Genomic DNA, 13138 nt, shown 5'->3' on the forward strand with positions numbered 1-13138 from the left:
TAACTCAAATGTTTAGGTATCGGATACAATGGGGCCTATTCAGTTTATGTAAACAGAGGCAGATATAAATACCTTGTCATTTTCATAACCTTGTGTCCATTTATTATTAACTTATACTGTGGCTGTATTTATATTCACCATTATTAAGATCAATTGAATATTACCCTGTACATCTGAACAGCCAAAAATAAACTTGCAGGCTGTTGTCAGTATAACATATATCAGTGTTCTTGATTGAATAAAAGCCTGCTTGTTGTTAAGCCTGTTTTCATCATAAGTGGGGAAATAGCAGAGGCAGTGATGTTGTATATTTTAGACCATCATTAGATCAGCCTCAGGATGCAATATGATATTCATCTGCCTGCTAGCTCGGAATTGGCCTTTCGAAGTATGATGCAGGGGAGTTATTGTAATGTTTTATTTGAGCCATCTCGGAGACAACATGTAATAGATCATATGGAAATCCATTTTTATTGTTTATTACCATGAACATGAAGCCCAGCATATATGTGGAAACATATTTCTTCAAAAATTGTCAGAAAACTTTTTTAAGCAGTACGTGATCATCCTGCTGCACGCTCCAAAAGAGGAGATGCCTTATTGCACCAAGTGGTGCTGCACTTATAATTGCACTAAGCCTTTGTGAAAGAAGGGGAAAGCACAGGAACAGAGTCTTGTGGACAAGGGAGTGGAGCCTAAATTGTGAGGATGCCATTATCTCTTAAATGAGCTGCGCAACATGTTTTGTTGTTTCTGGAAACACGGAAACATCCAGCAGACACGAGGAAACATTTTCTCTGGAAACATATCTGCATGTGTGTGCAGGGCTTAATATGCACCCCTTAATATACTGCTGTATTTTTGTGAGCATTTAGACCAGTATATCCTTCTGAAAGAGCCTTGCATCTCTCTTATAACAGTGAATTCAGATGCTAAAAATAGATTCTTCACTCAAAACATCAGCAATGTAAAAGAAAAGGTGTTGGAATGCAGGTGATTTAAACAGGTCTTCCAGTCTCGTATCCATTGCCAATTATGACAGTGGTTTAGTGATGTTAAAATCTGTTCACTAAAATAACCTGTCACCTAAGCTCCCAAAACTACACACTACTGTAGTAACTACTGTAATTGTAAAATGTAGGGACAACATAGAAATAATAATAATAATAATAATAATAATAATAATAATAATAATAATAATAATAATAATAATAATAATAATAATGATGTATTCATTTGAATGAGTTAGAAATAATTATCTGTTCACCAGCATAGCAAATAATACAATGATCCCCCTTTATAAGGCAACCCTTGACACTGCGGAACAGGTTATAAGGCGGTACAGTCCTGGGTCCCATGTGCCCCATAATGCCATTACACTAGCACTAGTATTCTCGTTATTAGGCGGAACACAAATAGCACGGTCTCTTAACTATGGCTCCCGACTATAGTGTTATAAAGGGGGAGCACTGTTAATAATAACAAAAGTAAAGACATTTACAGCGGTTTTGTGATTTATTCAGAGCTGTGACTTGCTACTTTTAAGATTTTGCTTTATATAATTGTTTTGGATCCAAGAAAAAAATAAATACAATTAACAACTAAGCATATGCTTGTGATCTTGCTGTAGCAAGACTATAAAAAGACAGAAATAGTTGATTAAGCCAGCCCATTCTGTAGTATTATTGCACCCTTGGGCTACAGACTTGACTGTGCCTGGTTTAAATTCAGTCACAGTGACAAATTGCTTTTGCTGTTGCCTGCTAACCAACACAGTATTAACCTTTCCATTAGCACGCACTTAGACTCTCGCACAGCTTTTTCTCAAAAACACTAAACCTTTTAGGGCTGATTATAGTACATGCTTGGGAAGTGTTTAGAGATCACTGTCTTTGTATGGAACAAAACAGCATTCAATATCCAGCCAAAACTGACACTTCAGCTCTGTTTCCACGAATGTGTAAAAACAAAATGGATTGATTTGATTGATTTGGTAATGTGTTGTGTACAAGCTCATACATGTAGCATCTGCATATTGAGGGGATAAGATCCTATGATAAGACACTCCACTAAGCACATGTATGCATGTCGAATGAGTAGATTACTCCAACCAGGAGTGGAAAGGTAATTTCAACATCCCGCCTGCTCACATTCCACGTTGATGGGTTAATTAAGGAGGTAGCACTGACAGTTGAGTTTGGAAAGAAGCACAGAGCCCTGTTAGGTTTTAGAAGTTATTTTCATACATCATGTGGTCCCAGTGACTGTATGTTTTTCAAGTCTCCTGTAGTACAGTTTAAAACACAAAAAAAAGCTCAGAAAGAAAGTCGGTAAAGTGTTTAGCTTCAGTGAAGCTAACAAGCAGTAACTAGTCATCTAACCAGCCACAGACCATCCAGGTGGAAAAAATTATATTTCTTAAAGGTCAACTCTAATGGGAACAAGTGACATTGATATCAGATATTTATTATGTGTGAGGTAAAAGAAGACATGCATGTGGTTTTGGTCCTCCACGTTTTTGTAGAATACAGGCAATTCTTCTACATCCTGGAGGTAATTTTTAATACATTGTAATTTCTTCAAAGAATATTTTTTTAGTGTTCTTTGTAGAAATTCTGAAATAAACTATGTACACTGACTGGCAAACATTTCGACCAGAAGACTTTACTCAGAACTGTTTATCATTTGAATTTATTCAGTTTCTTTTTATAAAACGCATTACACTAATTTTTGTTTCATTGTTAAATTAGGCAAATAAATATATAGATATATATTCCTGTCTCATCCCTTGTCATAGGACAGGAACCATTTGTCTACTTAAATATAATCTAGCAAACAAACAAATCTTTAGGAGTATGTTGAAAGAACTGTCTTGCTGTGTGATCTTCTACAGAATAGTTGAATGTTTTGAACACAGTTTTTTGTTCATCCTATCATTTCCATGTGTTGTTTTTTTGCCCCCACAGACAGAAGACATTGAAGAAATTGCAAAGAAGACCCAGAGCCTGCCAAAAGTGAACAAGAAGAGGCAACGGATTGTCGTCTTCACCCAGGGGAAAGATGGCACCGTTGTCACCAGTGGTATAATCTTCATTTATTGTTTGCTAAAAGAATTTCAGCATTTCTGAATGATGATTTAATTTGATATCTTCCTTGATCCCAGTGCATGCATTAAGTACTTTCCTCAGAAGTCTTGCATTAAATAGCTTCAGGGAAAGTTGCAGTCAGTTGTGGAACAGCCACTGATATTTGTAACAAGGTAATCTTGTAATACACGTTGTCAACCGTTGTTTCTTTTGATCTTGTTAGATTCTTGCATCGAACTGAATGCTGGAAGAAAACGTATATAAAGTAACTGAGCCATATCGATGGGTCAGAGAATGACTGTGGCTATGTAAATAAAGTCAGGTTTGGTAGACATATTGATACTTAATTTTCAATAGCAAATTACTATTTAAGCAGGGAGAGGGGTGTTTGCACTGCAGACCAACACTTTGTATAGTCTCCACAAATCATTTTTGTATAGCATTGGATTGATCAAACTAATGTAAAAGCGTCTGCCCCTCTAGACTTAGCATCCACAATAGACTACAAGGTGAGACCCACTTTCCTCAGCAAACTAATTTCCCAGATAAAGAAACTGTGCTGAATTTGAACCCATGCCCCTTGGGTTTAACACTATAACAGCAGGATTTCTGAACTACCTAGAACCACCACGTGGATCACTTTAGTATCAGATACAACTGAAAAGTGTTCATGAACATCATATCTATCATTTGCATCACAGAAACACCGAATTTAAATGGAAAGTTAAACATGTTTTAAAATGAGTGCATATACAGCATGACTACAGTGCAAAAATATAATAAAATACACATTTCAAAAGAAACGGATATGTAAATATACCTGTGTACAGGTGTAAATGGGTATACGTACACACAAAACTGTAAAAACTAAAATCGTTGTTTCTAATACTACATAAAAATAAAATATAACACTACTTCCGGTATGATGGCTGCATTGTACTCTATGGAGGAGCGTTCGCATCTGCCAGCTGTGACTGTGCCTGTATCCAGCAGCTGTGTTCTAAACACAGATGCAGTTCCATTGAACACTATTGTGTAAACACATAAATTGGTACATACAAACCTGTAAAACCGAAATGTTGCTTTTTCTAAAAATTATATAAAAAAAAAATATATAAAATATGTTTCATATTAGGCACATAAGTTGTTATCCTACCTGTCTACAAACAAAGGCTTGAAATAAAAAAATAAAAAAAACATGTGTGTTAGGAGGAGGGGGCGTGTCTTGTTTGCTGCATTTATAAAAATAATAGAATATCTTACGTTATATTAAAAAAAAGGCATGTATTGTAATGCATGGGTCACATTGACCCACGTGGCGGTTCTAGGTAGAACTTTTCATTTTTGCGATTCTGGCTATCAAACGCTGTCAGGATATTTAATTCATATGTTTAGGAAAAGTTACAAACGGACATACTTACGACTCTCAACGGAAGAGTGATTAACATTTTAAATGCAAAATGGGTCACAATGACCCGCATGGCGGTTCTAGTGTTAATGAAAATTCAAAATATATATTGTCCTGTAGGTGTTTCATGGAGACAAGTGATACCTGCTAGACCTTTTTCATTTGTTCTTCATGAAGACAAAATTGTGTGGCTCGGAACTTTGTATAAAATGCATGATGAATGCGAAGTGGATAAGAGAGTATGTTGTGATGTTGTCTACAAAGGCAAACGTGATAAATGTCAAGGAATTTCTAAGCCCTGGGAGAAGCTGTACAGTGGCAAGCAAAGCTAAATCTGATTGCTATGTTGTTATTCATGGCAGCCAAATAAATGTCAATATAAAAGAGAATTAAAGATTTTACTTTTCCCAGAGGCAGACCTCTAATACAGCTTGATCTTTCATTTGTAATTTGTTTTCTTGTCTGGATGCAATCATTTGCCAGGCTCAGAGTGTCATGTTAAATCATGTAATAATGATTAAGGACATACAAATGCTTGGCTTGTGGGGCAATTCTAAAAAGAGATGCCAATTTGTTATTGTTTTTTTTCCCTTCCATATTAAATCAAAATTTCCTCACCTCTTGGCATTAATATGCCTAATGAAAGCAGCAAGAAAAGGGTTGTCTTTAATTTAGCATGCAATGACTCCACAGAGTTACACAAGGCATAGTTGACGCACCTATTAAAGTACCAATTATGCTTTCTGTGCCCTGAACCTGTGCGGTGGAGAGAGCTAATACACGATCATTTGGGAGGGTTGCGGCATTTCACAGCTGATGATGGTATGACTAGATCTTAATTTGTTCTGAGGCACAGAGGCTCACTGTTAAGTGGTCACAGTGTGGTTTCTTGTTGTTTCATTCTCTGCACTATCCTGGCCTGGCATTACAAGTAAATGAAGTAGAAGTGTGAACCTGGACAATCTATGTGAATTGACAACACCAGGACGATAGTGACCAAAGAGGTTACTAGTACCCAAACAATTTGATTTCTTGCCTGTGTGTTTGTGTACACAGTAGAACAGATCTGTTAATAAACATGTACCCTTTTTAGCTTAACCAATCCCCAATAAGCTAAAAAGGAAAAAGCTTTTTGTAACTAGTGAAAATCCAGCCTTCATGGCGATGCTTTGGCCCTGTGCCAGTTTTTGCTCGTCTCATTATAAATATGTCCTCCTTGTTTTTTTCTGCTCTTAAAAAAATCCCATCTGTGTGGTATTTTGTGGATATTTAATTTTTCTTTTTGAAGGGATTTTTTGGGCTGGTTTTTTTTGTGAGTTTTTAGAAAAGTTCTTCTTGTTTTTAATGATCCCCCAGAGATGTGCCTTTTGGTACAAATCTGTTGATTTTTATCCTGTATTTCAGGCTCATTATTCAGTGTCAGAGTTTGCATTTAGAAAGTATTTGTTTCTTGGGCTCAGATGACATCAGCACCATGTCAATCAATCAACCAATCAATCGATCAGTTATATTTATATATACAGTGGACTCTTTATAAGAATCACATCTGTCCTGGGTGTTTTGATTCTTAAAAGCAGACAGATATGAATACTGTGGTGCAGAATCAAACTTAGTATGAGAATGATAAGAGCTTGTTCCCTGCAGTGTAATGGGTTGAGCACTAGGCGGCACGAGTTCTCGCATGTATGCACGCCCTCGAAAAATCCACAGTTGCTTTTCCTTAACGAATTATGGATAGTGGTCAGTTGGTTAACTGCTTGTTTAAAGTTAGTGACACCTCGATAGAAATGGCTTGGCCGATAGCTTTGCGATGGGGGTATAGAGGCGTAAGGAAGCAGAAGTAACAAAAAGAAACCAAAACTCGTAAGAGATCTAGTGTTTGTTCCATACGAAATACTGTTTATTTTGTTTGTTTTATTAGCGGTTGTTTCGCTACCGCAGTGTAAGAAAAATAAAACCAACACCGGTTTAAAACTGTAAATCAAAACTCCAGCCTGATAATTTACACTGTCTTCAGCCACTCAGTCGCATTACAATTAGCAAAAGCATGCCATTAGCAGTCTAAATACAGTATACAGATATCAGTGGTGCTCAATCACTGCACAATACATCAAAACAAGTCCTTGTGGGGAAGCAGTTTGTTATATGATCACTATTATGTTTACTCAAGGCTGCAGAATCCTATTTTACTACAATATACTTGAGAGAAGGGCTCATCTCGTAAGGGTGCCTAGTTTAACTGCTGAGCGGTGTTACGTGAATTAAAATGACATTACAGTACAGTATTTTAATGTCATACTACCACTGCATTTAAGCATCTGTGACGATGCAAATCTCGCAGTTTTTCATTAAGTGGCGATGCAAAACTCTGCAATCCCCTCACTCCTCACCATATCACACAATAACACTGCTGTACTGGGGTATGTATTCAGTGAATATGTATTCACTTTATCAAAACAACTTTTCACTAGCAGAGAACACAAAAAACATACCTTCGCAATGCAGTCACGCAGTCACGTCTGATTACAAACAATGCAGTGTTTCCTGCATCATTGCACTATCCACGCTGTGTGTGTGCCTAACCATGCGAGATGTAATCAAATTCAAATTCAAAAACAGCTTTGTTGGCTGTAGACGTCACTGCACTTGATCAAGTACTGTATTACATGTAGTCAGTTTGCCCTGAAATTATTCTTATAAGCACATTGCTTGATTCTTGCAAGCGTATTATTTTACATTGGTTATTATAGGAATGATTCTGATCACTATATGCGGGTTGATTCCTATTTCAGTGATTCTTATAAACGGAGTGCACTGTAGAGCTTTTCCTGTAGAACATCTCAAAGCTCTGTACATAGCATAAAATGCATCAGCAATTGTTAAAAAAAAACAAAGCAATTTTTAAAAGTTAATACAAAATCAGTTACAATGTATAAATACACAGTTATACTAAAAAGGAAAACAAGTGTGTTTTATTGTAGATTTACATTTTTCTACGGAATCCAAGCCTCTTGCAGAAAGTGGCAGTGAGTTCTAAAGAGTAGAGCACACGAAGAGAAGCTTCAACCTCCCAGTGTCATCAGACAAGGGTTTATATTGAATCTCAGTTTAGCAATATTTGGATAAAAAATACCCTATAAATGTAAATTTGATACACAGTGAAAAAAAACCTCAGCATTTTTTTATATTTACAGTAGAGTTCCAGAAGAAAGTGAGGTCAGATGGGAGGAAAAGGTTCATTAAACTGCGGAGAAAAAAACTTTGAAAACTGAGAAAATATGAAGTTCAGTATGTCAATCTCTAGGTTCTTTTTCAGTGGCAGTTTTATTATTCAATGTGATATATTGTTTTTTTTTTGGGGGGGGGTGCTAGTTTTAAATTCAGACAATGCATGTTACTATTTATCATAGTAAAATTAGAATCTACGGACAACATGTTTAGAAAAGTAATCCGGAACAGTAGAGGGTCAGAGAACCTTAATCTTTAACAGGAGCATTCTTGGTTCAAGGCAGTGTCTTCTACTTACTGGAAATCTGCATGATTTACTGTCATTCACATTTTAATTCTATTTTCACATTGCCTTTGCTAACTAGACAAGTGTATGTTAAATATTGTTACGCCTACCCTGCTTTGTAATCAGGATTGTACACTTAAGGGATTTTAATCAAATAAATGAATATGGGACCAGATGTCACTTATGTCAGGTTTTCAGTAGTGTAATACCATGGAGGGCAACAGCTTTTTGTGGTGGTCTTTATTTTTGCCTATTTTTTGTTGTCACTATATTTTATTGTGCAGCATTTCATGACAGCACTTAGAATGTTTTCTGGTCTATGAATGTCCTCAGCCTCTCTGTGTGAGGATTTAAAGTGCTGGCCATTGTGTTCAGTTCATTTCAGCCTGACATTTTGCCTATTTTATGTTTTACTTTCTGTCTTTTCTGAACTGTTTGGTAAAGTATTGGATAACCGCTTACTGAGAATGAATTGCTTTTAGACAGAACAAAGCACTTCCAAGGACAGTAGTCGTGCAGGGCTCTGACAGATTTCATCCCCTCCCCCTTCCCTTCCCCCACCAGAGGCACCTCCTGAGACCTTAACCTTGTAGATGAGACTAATTAAAGCTGGTCGGATGTGTTTTGTGACATGGCTTAGTACATTAATGCTTTTTGTACAACATGTTGTTTGGTTCTTATGAGTAGCTTGCTCTAAGGATATGTCTAACACATATATTTGTCTAACACATTCTTTTTTCTTTGACGTCTCTTGATTTTTTCCCATTCTCATGGTAAATGACCACTCAACTTCACTCAACTAGTGGTGCCTTTAGATAAACAGTATTTCTGTTAATATATTTGAAACTCTGTTGTTTTATGTATAAGGAAGCAGATTTAGTGTTCACCTGTGGGTGCGATTTTGTTGTGCTTTTGAAATGCGTCATCTCTGCAGTGAATTGTGGGATTGTAGTCTGAACAAGGTGTTATCTGTGATTATTCTTGACAAAGAAGTACATATCCCAGTTTCCACAGCGATAGCTCGAGTTAGCTTTAAGGAAAGGTCACATTTGCGTGACCAATTGGTTGTGTTTGCTAGTTTTACAACATATTTTCATTGTAAGTTTATGGCCTCAATACAGCAGTAGAAATGTCAGCACCCCTGATGAGGGGAGAATTTGCTTCCAATCAGTTTTTAAAACATTTGTACTCTGTGTAAAGGTGAGGGAAAGGCAGCTTTTTCTTGTTTTGAAATCAGCAAATTTAATAAATGTGTGTTTTGATTTACTTGTCAACCAAATACTACTTAGTCAATTACTCAGAAAATAGGGTCTTGGCACACCCCTACTATGCAGGTCTACATTAAAAAGATAACAGAATATAGGCTAATTCTTTATCTACATGCATTATTGGTTCTTTTTTGTTTGTTTCTGGGTTGAGAAGATTTCAAATTGGTATTGTCTTTGGCTTTAACTGTTGTGAAGAATAAGTCTACCTGAGATAGTGCCGTGAGATAGTGCTGTCTTCCATAGCATCTGTGTTTAAGGTTGGAGGATTAAAGCAGAAACTTAAAACCAGGCCAACAGAATAGTTAACCTGTCTAAAACACTGTCTTAATTAGGCCATAAATGCATATTTTATATACTGTATTGGAAAACCCCTGCTTTACAATAGTCGTGTTTCTTTATCGTTTTGTTTTTAGCTTACAAGCTGAATTTTAAAGCCTGAGAGATTCTTTGTTTACGTGTTTATTTTTTCCAAACAAAAAATACAATGATTTAGTTTAAGGCAGATTACTCAATGCAAGTTGTTTCACTGTGCATTCTAAGCATTAGCAGAATTGTTATTTTGACTGGGAATGTATGTGTGTTTTTAATTGACATTAGCTCATTGTAGGTCAAGGACAGTGCCATCCTGGCAGCAAACAAATACTTAATCTTCCACTTACGGTTAATGATGCTTTCAGTTCAAACAAATGTCCTCACCAAACAAAGGACAATTATGTCACAGCATCTTGACAGCAAAGATTAAATAACCCTGTAAATATGTGGTATGTTGACACAAATGCGTTCTGAGTGGTGTCCAATACGCTAGGACTGCATTATAGATCGGCCTCAGTCTGTTGGTAGATCAGGCATTTATTTCACAGAGAAGTAGGGTAGATTTTGAAATAAACTACTTCAACAACAATACATTTTAAATACTTTTTTGTTGTTTAGTTTTAATACTAATAGAAAGACGTTACTATTTCCAGATGAAAATGTTGCATCAGCTGTACTAGTAACTGTACATCGATCAGCATAACAAATAATAAAGCCTGTTATGTAGATATTTCTTTTTATTTGCAGTTACTGTCTGGAATAAAGATCTCTTTCAGGGTTTGGAACTATTACCATTACTATTACCACTATAACTATTACCACTACTACCATCTGCTCCGTGTCCCTGAGCTGCAAGTGCAATTAATTGTTGCCTGTGGCAACTAAAGAAGACTTTTGGAGAGCGTTTGGCTACCAAAAGGTGGTAAATGCAAAGGCTGCACAGATTGCCCGAGCTCAGCTCTTCTCATTTCAGACATCCTTTCTTTATTATCATATCAATTGACGCAGCTTGTAGGAGACAAAGCAAGGTTATGGGAACCACCTAGAGCATCATGCACCATTAAACAGCAATGCAGTATACATGAACATGTGCAAGTTCAGCCTTGCTTACTACAGTGCCAGTGGAGCTTTATACAACTTGCTTTCCCATACATTTAAAACTGAAGTGTAAGAACCTTATTCAAATCTTAAAATCTGCATCTTACATTGTAAAAAGTCTCTGTATTTCCCTACATTATATTTGTAAAATCTTTGTGTGGCATGTCCTAGTCTCCCCCTTAATATAACATCTGACAACAAGCTAATAATGTGACATTTATTGGCTTGTTGAAAATGTGAACGCATTTGGTAGCTTGTTAAGTGCTGTATTTAACACCAATTAAAAAAAAAAGAAAAGAAAAAAAACAGTGTACTTATGGGAGGTGCACACATGACAATTTTTAGAGAGGTATTATAGAGGCTATGCAAAGTAGAAAACAAGATTTAAATTTTTTACCCCCTGTTACAAACCATGTTCTGTTACAAAGCTAGCGTGTATGTGCTGTATGTGGAGAGTGAATTCTGTTTAGGTGTCATATTTCATTTTTTTTTTCTTTTAACTAGCATGTAACAAAGCTAATTATATTTAAATGCTTTGCCATAAAATGAAATGAATGCAGCTCATATCTATCTGATGACTCACTAGTTTCAGTCACCTGGACTGGCGTACATGGACTGAACCACAGTCTTCACTCTGCTTAGATGAGTGTGTTTCAGAGTACTTGAGGGAGGTTTCACATGAAGTCCCGATTTTAAATAATTCAACACTTCATTTTACATACTGGTGTTCTAAGCCACCTAAATTCAGAACTATGAGCCATTTACTCACCAGAATTGTGTTTTATTTATTTATTATATTATACGTATTTATTTAAGATTATAAATATCTAAGATGGAGACACTGCATATGCTGCATCATGAATCCTCCACCCCCTAGGGTGAGACTTCCTGACACATATATTTAAATGTGGTTATGGTAAACAGGCTATTTATATAGCCCGAGGTTTACTGTAAGTGACAGTGGTTATGCACTATAAAACACGCATTACCTTTGATTATATATCCTGCAGTCACATTTCAGAAACCTCTCCTGTGCTAACAAGTGAATTTAAAGCGTTGTCTTTTACATGTACTTTTAAACTACTGGTTAAAATCACATCCACATTAGTTCTGTTAATCTCTAATTGCAGAATAATTGGCAAACTATAAATTACTGTTAACACCATTTACATGTAAGATTTGCATTTAATCATTTCAAGAGGGAGGGTCGATAGCATGCTTCATCTGCAGAATTAATTTAACGAAGTCATTTTGCTGCTAATTAGCTGATCCTAAAAGGATCTTCGTTTTAATGGAATTATCAAAGTTAAAATCTGCAGCTGATTAAGAAAATGTTATTTTAACAAAGAATCTGTGTAAAAAACCCAAACTTTGCCTGCTTTACTATTATATTAGAATAACGGCTTAGATGTTCCTTACTTGCAATCTTAATAAAAAAAAAAAAAGAACATAGCTTTCTCGTTCTTTCCTAAATTATAGTAACGCTTGTAGTTTGGGAATCTGTTATAAACAATTGATTATGCATCTATAAATGCATTAACAATGATTTTAACAATCTTAGACTGTTGTTAATAATGTCAGGCTACAGCAATACAGTTTTAAATATAGTTCTAGCTAAATGTGACCAAGACGTCCGTCATGTTTTCAAATGCACAAATCTTTGTTGATGATATTGAAATTGCAAAAGAGAAAAATAACCCACCTAAATGAAAAATAAATATAAACAATTACACTTAACTAGAATTGGATACTAAGATTTCTCACCATACATGAACATATACAGATGATTCAACAGTCTTATTAATGACCATTATAAGTATTGTCATATTATCAAGCCCATCTGATCTATGTGAAACCCCTAGAAGAGGCCATCCATTCTTCTAACTCTGTCAACAGATACGTTGAAATGACAGCTGGCAGTGGTGAAACAAAGATGTTTGAAATATGCAGGGATTTTAGGATGTAACTGTGATCAGAGATTAGGCTGACTAAGGCACTTGGTTTTCAGCTGTACCCCAAAAGTGAAATTTAACTCCTCTGGAATCCTAATAAATGTAAGTCTCGTTGTGTCATATTGTATAATGATATCCTTAATGTTTCGCACTGTGCATTGAAAAAGTCATGCAACAAAATAGCAGTTTGTGACAAATTTTCACAACTGTTACCTCTCAGTCATTTAAAGGGCTGCTAAGTGATTCACAGAAAGCTGTTGTAACTGGTGTAATTCATTGTGATGTTTGATGCCAGTGGTGATCACCTTTTGTTATATTAAAGGTTGTGATTCAAAATGTACACATTAATCGTGCTTTCCGTTGTACTGGGAAAGTAACAGTCCTAAGAAGTGTATTCTCTGAGCTTAACTTTACAATTCTTTAAATTGCTTTAACGAATTTATACAGATTCATAAGCAAAACATAGTCGTGTGGAGAGCCCCCAAATAAAACCTGGTTAT

The 13138-nt window shown here is 35.9% G+C and overlaps 1 protein-coding gene across 3 annotated transcripts in view; it reads left to right on the forward strand.

Annotated features, from left to right (window-relative positions):
- LOC121326127 (adenosine kinase-like) overlaps window positions 1-13138 on the forward strand; it is a 117921-nt gene that overhangs the window by 98803 nt on the left and 5980 nt on the right. For all 3 annotated transcript variants that reach the window (XM_041269303.1, XM_041269305.1, XM_041269304.1), the window contains one exon: window positions 2967-3081. In XM_041269303.1, coding sequence (XP_041125237.1) covers window positions 2967-3081 — 115 coding nt within the window. The remainder of the gene's footprint in view (window positions 1-2966; window positions 3082-13138) is intronic.

Source organism: Polyodon spathula, chromosome 13 (genome assembly GCF_017654505.1).
Source record: "Polyodon spathula isolate WHYD16114869_AA chromosome 13, ASM1765450v1, whole genome shotgun sequence".
Lineage (NCBI taxonomy): Eukaryota > Metazoa > Chordata > Actinopteri > Acipenseriformes > Polyodontidae > Polyodon > Polyodon spathula.